We start from the raw sequence: 14283 nt of genomic DNA, 5'->3' as shown, positions 1-14283 counted from the left end.
GTAAGGTCTACACTTGTATTCGACGCATGTGACAAATTCAGTTTGATTTGCTAGGCCCCGTTTACCAAGATTTTATTTCCATTTTTGTATAAATGGGAAACAGTAAAGTACCATGTTTTGGTTGGTCGACTCATCATGTCACCATCAACCTAGACAGATCGTTATATTTGGCTTGACAAAAACATGAATTGAATCTTTAAACATTGATCAGTGGTGTTAACATGCAGTAAAGCCCTATTTACTAATGAGAGGAGACCTTCAGAAGCTGCAGGAACTTCACACACTGATGACATCGTTAATATTAGAGAATACTGTTGTCCGCACAGAGACATTCCACAACTCAACTTCAACAGTTGGACATTCTATCTGGAGCCCACTGGTGTGAATGTGTGTCCCAATAAACAGGTTTACAGGACTAGCTGGAGGCCTTTCATCACAAATTCACTACACACTCATTATAATATTTCCGTAACCAAATCTCTAAGTGCCTTCAGGCTAAGCAGGCAATTGAATATCCTTAAATTTAAACAATGTTGTGAATATTATATGAACTCTAAATATCCAAATATGCACAAATTGGCAAAAAAGATTGTATTAATAGTGGTTAATGACAGATGCTGTGTGGGTGCAATTATCTGATTGAATACTGTCATGGTACATAGATATGCTTTTTAAGCATCAGTGACAATATTTTTTACAGGTTATTAAAAATAAGGTTTAAAGAAATCATATAAGAAACTGGCATGTTCCTTAAATGTATCTTGCCATGTAGTTAAACAGACACAGATTAAGCCTAGTTATTAAAAAGTAAAAGGATAATTGACTGAAATGATTTGCAATTCAGCCAATATTCTAAGGCTTATCTAAGCACATCTTCAAAATAGACGTTTTCATTATGAGACAACTTTATGCACCAGGCCATGAACACGTTTTCAATAAGTTCTATCTATCTAACATCATTCCATCGTCTACCTGCCCGCCCTGAAGCTGACAGCTGATAGGTTCATTAAAGGAAAACCTCTGAGTGGCCTCTGTCTGCATCACTTTCTGTCTGTGGTCTGGGAGTATGAGAACATGACCTTGGTGTCCCCATCCACTGGCTCCTGTCATCGTCTTGACATCTGAGGACACAGCTTTCTTCCTCTCTCATTTGAAGAACAGAGAGCAAAGAAGCACACTGGTTTATAAAACAGACAGATCCAAATTAACAACGCTTGACTTTGCTTTGACGTATTATATTATTACTCTACCATTTGGTCATCTCTTGGGATATCAGCCACATTACATATTGGTAAAGTCTTGAAGTAGTTATAAGACGCAAGACTCGCATCTAAATGTTCCACATTTCCACTGATTCATTCTAATACAATAATACCAAAAACAGAAGATATGTTTGATATATTATTTTAATTTTAACATCATCATCATCATCATAGTTCAACTTTATCCTCCCCTTCATTTGTTTAAAATGATCACCTCTGAATTTACACATACTGCACACTGTCCAAAAATATACAAACAAATGCAGGCTTGTGCTATAGTCTGGTCAAATGTCTAAAAACAGTGGCACTGGGGGAGAGAAAGAAAAGAGAAGACATTGAAACCGTAAAGACATGCACAGCATCTGTGTCAGTGGCACCAGTCACTGGGGCTGTGTAATGCCTACCTCCTTGGGCTCAGTGGAAAAGTACATACCACTTTCGGCTGAGAAAACACTCATCTCATATCAAACAAAGACAAAAGAAAAATACACTCATTAAAATAACTGTTAGGCACATCATTGTTTTTTTTCGGTTTTACATTTTCTGCAAAATTCTGATAAATATACAATGCTTAACCAACTAACGACCCCCCAAAAAATCCAACAAACAGAAAAAGTTGATAGGTTTTGGAATCACTGTCTAGTAGGAAAGCAGGAATGTCATATAATCAATACATTTGGTTCATCCAAGGTCCAGGTGTGTTCTGCTGTGTGAAGAGTAGAGCTGAGTGGTGAGGGGGAACTGTGTTGCTGTGGGGAGGTTGGAGGGAAGGCTGGTTGTGTTACAGCAGATGACCCATCAGATGCTCAGGTCTTTGGTGCCATCTTTATGGGCCTTCCGCTTGGGCTTCGGGAGAGCTTTGGAAGCACGGCTGGCATTAGACTTAAGTGTGCTGTAATACTCTTTCAGTCTGGGTGCTGCCTCTTCCTCCTCCTCCGGTTCTCTGAAGCTTCTGACAGGTGAAATGTCTTGGCCCAGGCTACGGGCTCTATGGTGGGGGTCTGGGGAGCGCGGCTCTCTCTCCACCCTCTCAGGCGAGCGGCCCCTTAGCAGTGAGCTGTACCTCTTGTAGGCGCTGTCTGACTCAGGGGTGTGGACCCTGGGAAGGATCTCCCCTCTCTGGCCACGGGCAGCAGCAGATAACAGGCTGTCTCCTCTGTAGTCACGCTCCAGGTTGGAGGCCGTCAGCAGAAGGCTGTCCTCCCCAAACAGGTGCTCCTCTCTGGACTCCCTCAGTCGCGTGACCTCCCTGTTGAGCTGGTCCAGGGCTGGGGGCTCCTGTAGGAGGCTCTCATCCAGGAAGGGGCTGGGCACAGGGCCAGGAGGCTTCCTCAGCACTGGTGCCTTCTCCCCGTTGGGCCTCTCTGGCTCTCTGTGTCGCTGTCTGTCTAGGGAGGGCTGCCGGTAGGGGTCTGAGGATTGGGTACGGCGGTAGCGGGTGGGGGAGTGGTGGTGTGAGCGGTGGGGGGAGCGGTAGGGGGACCGGTGGCCATAGGGGGACCGATTGCGGTGAGTGGACCTGTAGGGAGAGCGGTGGGTGTTGTGGTGCTCTTGGCTGTGTCTACTGTCTAGGGTGTTCTCTGCACTGCGGGCCCGGCTACGGCCCTTATTCGGGGAGTGGTGTCCTCGGTGGTGAGTGCCGTGGGTATCCCCGCCAGACCTCTGGCTCCTGTCAACTTTTTTCTTGGACTGCTTGGAGGCCCTTGTCTCCCCAGACGCCCCTCCCTGGCTCTTCTTTTCCGGGGATCGGTGTTTGGAATGGTGGTGGCCCTTCTTGTTCTTGCTCCGTGATGGTTTGTGAGGGACTGGTGCGTTCGTGTCCGATGGTGCGTTGTTGTAGGGCAGGGTGCTCACTTCCGAAGCGTTTTGTACCCCTGCGGCTGGGCCGGCACCGTCGATGCTGGGGTCTGGAATAGAACATGACATACAACACAGGTTTCTGGATGAAACACATTGCTCTCACAGACTCCCTGACTAGACTAGATCAACTAGTGTGACCAATAACCAGGCTGCTAACATTATTTGTAACACTGCCAATTCTAATGTTAATATCAGCAAACAAACACGGCTACATCAATTCTCCATTTGGATGCACAGCCACAGCTGATGGTGAGTTATTAGTATTGCTATGTATGAGCCAAAAGCAGCAACGTACTATACGAGGACTGGTGGAACAGTCCGGCTTAAATGAGCTGAAGGGGACCAACGGTTGGTTAAAATGCTGCGCGCTGCATGGTGTTGATGCTGATTGAGATAGTTTGACATCACTCGTTCATGCTCAGGCGATGCCTTCGATGTGAGATCAATATTTAATGCAGCTAACAAAACCAAGATGAGTTTTTGAATTGAGTAATGATGTAAATAATGTATGAGCGTGATTGGTTTCGGAACAACATTGTGGTTGTAAATTAGTTTCACAGATTGGACTCCATAAAGAATGCAGGGAGTTGGCTCAGCACCCTGGATAAAGGAGGTGTACGGAACGGTTTTAGGGACTAATCAAGGAGATAAGAGACTATTGATCGTCATTACATGACTGCAGTGCTATTGGTTCTTACCGGACTCTAACCACCTCACCCGATCTTTGAATAAACCACATGGAGGGTAATCAAAGTGCCACAAGACAGCTTCTAAAAGTCTTAGTAACTCTACTTGGATCTAGTTTTATCTCCAATGCTACGGTCATTAAAGGACTAAGCACAGATACTAACTAGACAACTAAATAGTAAATAGCTTGAAGAGAAGAGAGAAACAGCAGTAGAGGAGGGATTGATTGGTTGAGTAAATGTCTAGAAAAGACAAAAAACTTGACCAATATCCCACAACCACTATCACCAAACCAACGTGACATGAATCTAACGGATGCGTTGGAGACGCCATGTCAGCAGTGAACACGCCATGCCCAGAGGTTGAATGAGAAAGGTGGGATGTATGAATCCATTCCTACTGGTCAGCATGACAACAGCGGCGGCGGTATTGGCAATGCATTCTGGGTGAATGGATTCTTATGCATGGAGAGCAGAGGCACGGTACGGGTGAGTTGAGGCCACAGCACACAGCGAGAGAGAGAGAGAAAGAGAGAGAGCGAGACCGGAGGAGAGAGATGGAGAGGACAGCTACAAACCATGGTCTGATTTTGGTAGGAACTAGGATCTCCCAGCTTGTCATTAGAGGATCTCATACATGCGGTGAGATGGGGAGCAACCATCTCTGAAGGAAGGAAGAGCCCAGCGAAACAAAAGGAAAGGTAGATAAAAAAAGAGACAAAGAGAAAGAGGCAAAGGGTTTAGATTACTAAAACATTAGGCAGAAGAAATCAGAATTATTGTCTGTTTATTTTTCAATGGAAAAGGTGTTTATTTGAACATTTAATCATTCAGAGAAAGAGACAGTCCAGGAAATAACCCCATCCTTGAGTGAAAAGTTCTGGAACCGAGCACACACACACACACGTGACACCAACCCCATAGTGACAGCGAGATGCACACACGACACAGTATATGAAGCCGTTTACATTGCCAACAGAAAATAAATGACAGAGTGGAAACTAAAAGTAGAAGAAAACAAGTATAATATACAACCTCACAGAGATGTCTTATTGGTGCAGGAAAGACAGCATATCCTCAGAGCAACAAAATATATGAATAAAAGGACAACATTTTCCAAAATCAAAAATGCTATAAGATGAATTGTGACTATCAATTAACAGATCACTACAATTAAAATGAAATATACCATAAATATTATGGAAAATTGACAAAAATAAAATAAACATTTGGATTTAAACTTCGACAACTTCATGCAGCAATATACTTTCGAGATGAACATGTGGGTTGATTCATGGCTCTGTACATGAACAAAAATACTTGTAAAAATGTTTCTTTTTTTTAGTTACAAAAATGTCTGTAGAGGTGGAGCTGAATTGAGTTGAATTGTCAGGAATGAGGAATGAGTCTCCAGAATCACAGTTTTCCAATGACAGTTACACAGTAGGTGAGAATAAGTCCATGGATTTGTGAATATGTCAAACAAAGTAATGTGAATTTCCCGATGAAATGGTAGAAAGTATTAGAATGCTCTCATTTCAAGACAGTCTCGACTGAAGTCCTAAACTCAGTAGCTTACATTCACCTTCAATAAATACCATAAATATGTTCATTACGCCATATTAAAGCTTGGAGATGCAATCCAAACAGAGAGCATTTCCCAGTTTAACACGGGATGCAATAGATCAAGTTCTTTTTCTTTTTTTACACTAAAAATATACTTCAGCAAGGACTCAATAAACATACTGTATATCCACATTTAGAAACACTCATCTTTTTAGATTTTTTTTCTCTCCTCAAAGTTCTTTCATTGTTTTTCTTTCCATGTGACCCTCTTTTTCCCAAGGGGTTACATATACCACTATCATCCTTGGGGCGTCCCAGAAAGCCCTGCTCCCCAAGCCGAGCCCCGCTCAGTGACACACAGCAGAAGGTTAAAAGGTGACAGCGGTTGACCCAGACCCAAAGGGAGCAAAACCAGACACACCCAGTGGACAGTGAAAGTCAGTGGAAGGCCCAGAGCACAGCACAGGACATAGCAGGACAGGAGAGGAGACAGGCGTCCTCTCGTATACCTAACCCGCCCCTCCCCCACGGGGAGTGTGTGTGTGTGCGCTCAGGGGGTGAAGACGGGGGAAAAGGGAATGTTTTCGTAGATTGACCCACCATATTCAGGCACCGAGCCGTCGCCCCGTTTGAGGACTAGGCGGGCGCGGCGACCGCCGTTTTTAATCAGTTCGATGGCGCGGGCGTGCTTCATGCCCTTGGTGCTCTCACCGTTTATCTCCAAGATCTCATCTCCCACCTGAAGGAGAGAGGGAGACATTGGAGGAGGGCGAGGAGAAGAGTGGAAGGTAGTGGGGTGAGACATGGATGGGGACAGAGTGTTTAGGACAGAGGGGTGAGCATCGGGAGGAAAGGGACAAGGGGAGGAGGAGAGAAGGGCAGAGGGGGTGAACAGGGGAGGAAAGGGACAAGGGGAGGAGGAGAGAAGGGCAGAGGGGGTGAACAGGGGAGGAAAGGGACAAGGGGAGGAGGAGAGAAGGGTAGAGGGGGTGAACAGGGGAGGAAAGGGACAAGGGGAGGAGGAGAGAAGGGCAGAGGGGGTGAACAGGGGAGGAAAGGGACAAGGGGAGGAGGAGAGAAGGGTAGAGGGGGTGAACAGGGGAGGAAAGGGACAAGCGGAGGAGGAGAGAAGGGCAGAGGGGGTGAACAGGGGAGGAAAGGGACAAGGGGAGGAGGAGAGAAGGGTAGAGGGGGTGAACAGGGGAGGAAAGGGACAAGGGGAGGAGGAGAGAAGGGCAGAGGGGGTGAACAGGGGAGGAAAGGGACAAGGGGAGGAGGAGAGAAGGGCAGAGGGGGTGAACAGGGGAGGAAAGGGACAAGGGGAGGAGGAGAGAAGGGCAGAGGGGGTGAACAGGGGAGGAAAGGGACAAGGGGAGGAGGAGAGAAGGGCAGAGGGGGTGAACAGGGGAGGAAAGGGACAAGGGGAGGAGGAGAGAAGGGCAGAGGGGGTGAACACGGGAGGAAAGGGACAAGGGGAGGAGGAGAGAAGGGCAGAGGGGGTGAACAGGGGAGGGAAAAAGGCAGGAGTTAACAAAACGTATGAAAAAGGCAACAGCGGGGAACATAAGAAGTGCCAGAGGGAGAAAGGTTAGAGTATAGTTAAAACGTAAAGAACAACTACTCTGACTGCTGTGAAGGCATACTTTCTATAAATCCACAATGGTACAAAAGGAAAATAAATTGTGTCAAAGAACTGTAGGTTTGCCTCATGCAGGCAGAGACAGAAAGAGGGAGAATGCTGTTCTAATTCTCTTTTCTTCCCTCTGCGCCTCAAGTTATCTGTCAGTGTTCTCTCCGTCGGGGGAATTCCACTTGTACAGAACTGGGTCTCCTACTGACACCTCTCTCCGCCTCACAGAACCTGGGCCTATTCATACCTCATCTAACAAGCCCTGCTCAGAACAGTGACACACACACCTCCCTGACAGATGCCCTTGCTAACATACAATGTTATTTACATACATCACATACTCACAAATAATAAAGGAAATCAATTAACCATGTAGGACTCAGCGGAATGGTAAACTTGTGTTTTCATTTTGTATTAGGTGTTCAGCATTACATGAGTGGAATAAATATGATGCATCAACTTTAGATTTCTATGGGGGTCATACATACCTTCATCTTGCCATTGCGTACAGCTGCTCCATCCTCGGCTAATCTCAGCACATACAGGTCCATGTTGTACTCATGACCTCCTCTCAGGCTGAACCCAAAACCTTTGTTCTCTCTCTCCAGGTCCACCGAGTAGAAGCCAGCATCCTGAGGAAAAAACACACACACATACACACGGCAATGTCAGACTGGTGATTCAGCGGTGGCTAGACTTGCCAGTGTGCGTCTGTCTTGCGGATGGCTCGTATTTCAGTGTGGGAACGAATGGCACCTTAAGGAAAGTCACACCTATTTGATCGGAGTTCGAGAGTGGTGGTGGGTGAAATGAATAATAGATGGATTGGACTATGGGGTGGTTTGAGGCAGGCAGAGAGGGCACACAGAGCCACAGACACTACAAGGGCACTGCCAAGGACACAGACTCAACACCCTCCCTCCCTGCTCTGTTCATGAACTAATCAATATGATATCAGAATAAAGCATCTCCCTAGTGTGACAAACAATTAGAGGGAACACATTGCTGTAGGGCAGGGATCGTCAACTAGATTCAGCCACAGGCCGATTTTGTACTTGAGGGGATGGTCGGGGGGCTGGAACATAAGTATGAATAATTTGTAGACTGCAAATTGACCGCAAGGTGGTTAAAATCATGATTTCCTGGTGTTTTTACAGTCACATGTCGAATTAATAATAATAATAATACAAATTCGGCCTGCAGGCTTGCCAGTTGGAGACAGGTGGGCCTTGGCAACGCTGGACAGATCCTTACCTGGGCTGGAGGTTGTGTTGTTGGGGCAGGGGGAGGAGGGGCCTGGGGGGATTTGAACTCAAAAGAGGACTCCTGTTTTGGTTTGGTGTTGTTTCTGGAATGAGAAAGATGACAAAATATTGGTAAAACATCTTTGCTAATAGGCATACATGTATGTAGGACCTAATTGCTTAGCATGTATCACAGAATCCCTCGCACCTGGGCTCAGGTGTAGCCTGTTGTTGGGCTGTGTGAGTAGTTGTTATAGTGGCGATCTTCTCAGCGTTGGTCAGCAGTGATGCATTAGAGGACTCTGATGAGAGAGAGAGAGCGAGAGAGGGAGCGAGAAGGAGAGAGAAAGAGAGCAGGAGAGTCAGGGGCCCGAAGACTGAACCATGCAAAATACAAAAGGGAGAAAAATTTACCAAGAGCAGCTGCACTACCCTTCATAAGCCAACACTTCAGCTCCACAATAAGCATTGCGTTGCTTTGCCATCAGCGTTGTGTAAATGTGACGTTCTACCTGCTACACAGAGCGTGTAGTTTTGAGAGCGTCTTCATTCTATTTCCCTCTATTGTACAGTACCATATTCATTCATTATGCGTAAGTCCAATAGCTTTGGTCCAGTTTTTCACAAGTACTCATTAAATTGCAGCTAGTCGTTTTACTTAATGATCCTCTAATTACACAAGTTGCTTTTGTTTACATTGTGAACCTAGCTATTTAATGTAGCTAGCTAGCTAGCAGTAGTAGCTTCTTGACTTCATAAATCTTAGTGAAATAACCAGTTGTGTATAGTCGAGGCCATATGCAACCAAAATGAACTTTATTTCTCATTATTTCTATTCACAAGATAGAGCGAACGACCGCGACAGCCATCAAGAATTGAATCTCGCCGATTCTTGAGCATGGACGCTGCCATTGGAAGTGACGCAACCCGAGCGTAACACGGGCAGTGAAACAGCTTTCATTGATTTCAAAGGAAGCATTTCCTCAACGGCTGACGGTTGGCTGATGCCGGAACACTGATAGCTATAGAGTAGCAGGGCCATTACATTTTCTATATAGAATGTATTCAAACAGGGATATACGGAAGCCTGGACCGGAGGAAGTGCTATACTCATGGCTTTCATCTAATCACATGGCATCATTTGTGTAATCAATGACCCATGCTTGACCGTAACCCTTAAATAAACACATAATAACCGCACCACCTTCTCCTCATTCCAAACACCCCCCCCTCATTTGTTTCTAATAACTACCCCTAGACTAATCCCAGCCCCACCGGCTGTGCTCAACTCCAGTTTCATATATCCATCACTCCCACACTAGTCCTCTTGGATCCCATTGGCTTAACTCCAATCTAGGCCGGTGTCAACCAGGGGTTGGAAATATTTTTTCTTAGCTACAGAAGAATGGAATCACTTTTCAATGCTTGTTTAGGATACTATAGGCCTAGTTATCAAGTTTAACATTGGATTTATTAACTACAAAAAAAGGTCAAATGTGTTTTTAATTCTGATGCTGCTCTGCACACACAAGCATGTTCACTTACTAGCTCAAGCTTGTTAGTTAGCTAGCTCAAAGAATACTCAAAGTTCCTTCATGGAAGCCGCTCCTAGGTAGAACTCTGTGGATCTAATTCAGATAATGCATGTCATAACAAGATGCCCAGCGATTGATTTCTGCTCCTCAACCCTCTCTCGCTCTCTCCCCGGCCTTACAATTTCAGTCATATCTTGTGCCATAGGCTACACTTGTCTGTCCATTACTCATGTAAACAACTAGCTTACCTGATCTATCCACACTGATTGGTAAAGTAATTTAATGAGCTCAGTGTAAACTGTTGATATCACAGGATAAAAAAGGAACGATGTAAACCAGTACTTTTTTGGGGTTGAACTGGTTCAGAACTTTATTTTCCTGGTCAGAACAGTGGAACAGAACAACAAAATATGTGGTTCGGTTCAGAACGAAACGATTGATAAATCATTTTGGTTCCAACCCCTGGTGTCAACTGCCTGCAGCCGAGGTTCCATCCTCACACACTCCCTCCCTCTCTTTTCCTCCCTCAATCTCTGCATCTCTCATCCCGTACTCCTTCTCTCCCACTTTCCTCTTTCCATTGTGCTTTCCCTTCCTCCCTCCCCACCCCCTTCCCATACTTTCTCACTTTCTCAAAACAATTGTGGCTCAGTATCATCATGTCTCTTCAGAAAAAGGCTTTCATCTGTAAAAACAGCCCAAACAGCAGCAACATGGACAATTTCGCCAACATGCAGGTTGACAAAGACTAGTGTTTACACTGGCGTTCTCCCTGCATCTCTCACTTAATCAAACAGCATGCCAGGGTGATCTGTCAGTGCAGTGTAACAAGAGCTCTTAGCCCCAAGTAAGACGCAAACGCACACACCGTTACAGCCTCTGACAGCTGAATTACTCTAGAATGTTTCAGGAGAATGTGAAATGCACGACTGCACTAGAAAGTTCCCTCCCATCCAAGAGAAGCAGCTCTGTCAACATCGCGGGGGTGATCAGACTAACTAGAACACTGGAAATGTAATACACTGTGACGGTGATGTACTGAGATAGGCTTTCTTCTAGCAAAAGGTGTATACTGTACATTAACTGATGCAATGCACAAATATTCCTATGACGCAGGTTGATCCCAGCTGCTGAAATCTACAGTCTTAGGTCTAGATCTTCCCAACCCTGTTCCTGGAGAGCTACTGTAACCCTCCTGTAGATTGTCACCCCAACCCCAATTATAACCAACCAGCTAATTAGTACAACTAGTTGTTCTAGATTAGGGTTGAAAAGAAAACATACAGGCTCTCCAGAAACAGGGTTCTGTCTTACCGTCTCCGGGAATGATCCTTAGCGTGACCGTGTTCCCGGCCTCCTTGATCAGGTTGACGATGTCCGAGTGGGACTTGTTGGTGATGGAGCAGCCGTTGACGGCCAGGATACGGTCTCCCACCTTCAGCTTCCCACAGCGGTCCGCAGGGCTCCCCTCAATAATACGACCTATTTTGTGGGGCATGGCCACACATGCATTTCCAGCTTTTTGCGTTTGTGTGATTCATAGTGTGTGTGATGTGACATTGTTGGTGGTGGGGGTATTGTTTGAAAAGAGAGAGAGAGAGAGAGAGAGAGAGAGAGAGAGAGAGAGAGAGAGAGAGAATAAGAAGAAATAGGGACAGAGGAAGAAGAGGAGAAGAGAGAGAAAGGAAGACAGAAGGTTAAGGGTTAATTCACCAAAGCCACGAGGCCAAGTGCCAACAGACTGTGCCTGAATCTGCCCGTGAGAAGTGGAAAGCATTGGTCAAGTGAGAGGGAATGTTGAATGAAAAATGCCTTTACATAGTCTATATGTACTGCATTCAAATGAATTAGGACTCCATACTAAATACTCAAGGTGTCACTGACCATCTCTCTCTGTCAACAGTATGTACTAGTGCTGCTCCAAAGGACACGGTCTTCTATTTGCATTAGTGAATCTCTCCTGACATCCCTTGTACAGCTGAAACCTAATAATGAGGAAACTATGTCAACCTTCAGCTCTGATGAGACAGACACCTGCAGCTGCAGCCTAGATTACAAACGTACAGACAACACAGACAACTTCTCTGCCAAGGGCCCTCGGGTCTTCTCCTACCCACAATCCTCAGCGGCACAAAGGCTTCTACCCTACTAGAGAATGCCTCTCGATCATTACAGAGAAATATAACACATATCTCCATCTCCATCTCTCTTCCTCTTCTTCATTCATGGAACTACAAAGACTAAATCAAGTCTGTTTCCTCCCTCTGCTGTCAGCAACTCCAGTCAAGAACAAATCTGTGGAGCTGAACTCATTGAGTTCTGAACAAACTAGAAGCTTTGTTGGTTTCACCGCAGAAGGATCTGTTGGTTTAACGAGAGGATGGATAGATATATCGGTGTCAGAGTAATTGGGATCCATACAGATCAAATGTAATGTCTCTACACTATTGATCAATAACCAATGTGCTCCTCTTTGATATGAAGCCTGGAAGATAAACAAAATGGTACAAACTTGCCAACGCCTTCCACTTCAGTACATGAAGATGTGCTTTGCCTGATCGTTTGACGCCCAGCGAGAGTTACGTTAAGCAGTGTTTCAGCACACCCAACACAGAGAGACACCCTGGGGACTGGTCAGGTAGGTACGGAGCGTGGCAGCGAGATCTCTCTGTTGCAGTTACAGGCAGAATACACACCACAGCAAAAGACACCAGAGCAGACAACGGGGCATGCTGAGGGACAAGCAGAGCGGGAGGACAGTGGGAGAGGGTCTATCCATCTACAAATGATCCCACTTACAATATCACAACACTCTTCCCCTTATTAACTAATCATTAGAACTGCTGCAATCAGCTCATCGGAGCCATTTAAGTAAGAGCATCTGAATTATACAGGATATTATGCAACATGCTCTTACTTGTGATCAATTATGAAAGACAGTATAAATATTCCAGTTCTTTGGGCTGGGTTTCAGTGTCTCTGCTTGACAAAATGAAAGACAATAGAAGAGGAACACCACTCGCTAGAAGATGGAAGAATGAGGATGAAAGCTATTCACCAGAAATATGGGCTATTAACAAACTCATTTGCATAGAAGTAGAGGGACAGTTCCCAGTAGTCAAAGAGTGATTAGTTACAAAAAAGATATGTTCTACTGTATATTGAGAGGAACCTTGTGTGTGTGTGTGTGTGTGTGTGTGTGTATACAGTACATGCATATGTGCTACTGTACCTATATTTAAGTACAGAAAGTTAGAGAAGACGGATGTTACCAAAGGTGGTGCCAGACTCGGGTCGGGACACAGAAGAGACAATCACAAATCCGAAGCCCTCGTTCTCCCCGCGGCGGATCTCCACATCGTAGGGCTGCAGGGCAGTGTTGACCACGGTGCTACCCGAGCCCCCACCACCCCCACTGCCGATGCCACTGGTGGAGCCACTGCCGGAGCTGACTGTGTTGAGGGAGTTCTGGCTGCCCTGGGGGGTCCGCTTCTCCTCTGTCAGGGAGGGAGCCTGTGTGCTGCTGTGGTGGGACGAGGCTGGGGACGGGGGCACCTCGCCCTCCCCTTTAGACCCTGAGGAGGAATTGACACAGGTACTTTACAGCAATAGCACACAGCTCATAACACTAAATAAAATATTTGGCTAATCAACATTGACACCGGTGCTCCTCTCTACCCACTCAGCCTGGCGTAATGATCACACTGGTAGCAGGAAGCAGGTCTACAGGGAGCAAGCTGCTCTAACAGCCACACTTTCATCTATTCCTCCCAAAAACATCTAAAGATATGGATTGCATCACAACGGAAGGTTTCCTGGCATTGAGGCTTCATCCCTCTGACAACCATCATGCTCTCGGTCTGCACCCTCTCATCAGTGGCTGGCAGGCAGGCTGGAGCGTGGCGGGAGCGGGGGAAGGTTGGGACCCTCTTCATCACGTTTAAGGAACTTTATTTATCCTGCTGAAGGGCAGAGCCAGGCTGAGCGCGTTCAGGGCCTCTGATAAATGTTTCCCCACACAGCCATGGACTTTTGAAGAGCAGCGGGGCGACCCTTCAAATAGCAGCCCTGTCCTCGGGCCCTTCACTGCTCTGATGGAAAAGAAAACATGGAGCCTGGAGCAGTGGATTGCTCTGATGTTTCTGCATAGACTGCTGTTGATTGTACTACTGCATAGACTGCTGCTCAGACTGCTGCTCATCTGCTATATTTGAAATAGGAACATTCTGAGACAGATTATCGAATTCTGTTCTACATAAGATTCTACCATGATCATTAAGCAATGTGCAGAGAAGACAGAATTACCGGTAAAATGACTGGCAGACAACCTATCAAATTACAGTGTCTGATTAAAGCCAACACTGCTACCACAGATTTCTCTCCATCTCTTGCTGTTGAAAGACAAGGTCACACAAATAACTTCTGATGCTCATTTCATGTAGCTGTTATTTGAATGCGTTCACTCTGGATAAGAGTATCTAAGTTAAACTTAGTGTCCAT

General features: G+C 45.8%; 1 protein-coding gene across 37 annotated transcripts in view; it reads right to left on the bottom strand.

Annotated features, from left to right (window-relative positions):
- Positions 1 to 1388: 1388 nt before the first annotated feature.
- The window catches only part of magi1b (membrane associated guanylate kinase, WW and PDZ domain containing 1b), a 204890-nt gene continuing 191995 nt past the window's right edge, over positions 1389 to 14283 (bottom strand). For 11 of the 37 annotated variants that reach the window (XM_036983448.2, XM_036983450.2, XM_036983451.2 and 8 more), the window contains 7 exons: positions 13056 to 13358; positions 11098 to 11301; positions 8457 to 8550; positions 8259 to 8352; positions 7493 to 7636; positions 5975 to 6113; positions 1389 to 3169 (listed from right to left, as the gene is read on the bottom strand). In XM_036983448.2, coding sequence (XP_036839343.1) covers positions 2061 to 3169; positions 5975 to 6113; positions 7493 to 7636; positions 8259 to 8352; positions 8457 to 8550; positions 11098 to 11301; positions 13056 to 13358 — 2087 coding nt within the window. In that variant the 3' untranslated portion in view covers positions 1389 to 2060. Of the gene's footprint in view, positions 3170 to 4386; positions 4473 to 4594; positions 6114 to 7492; positions 7637 to 8258; positions 8353 to 8456; positions 8551 to 11097; positions 11302 to 13055; positions 13875 to 14283 lie in introns of those variants that run through there. The other 26 variants (XM_036983452.2, XM_090241111.1, XM_090241112.1 and 23 more) reach the window with 7 other exon arrangements.

This window comes from Oncorhynchus mykiss, chromosome 7, assembly GCF_057628025.1.
Source record: "Oncorhynchus mykiss isolate SJ-2025 chromosome 7, ASM5762802v1, whole genome shotgun sequence".
NCBI classification, from domain to species: domain Eukaryota; kingdom Metazoa; phylum Chordata; class Actinopteri; order Salmoniformes; family Salmonidae; genus Oncorhynchus; species Oncorhynchus mykiss.
The sequence above is the reverse complement of the archived record's forward strand: the minus strand, read 5'-3'. Positions and strand labels throughout refer to the sequence as shown.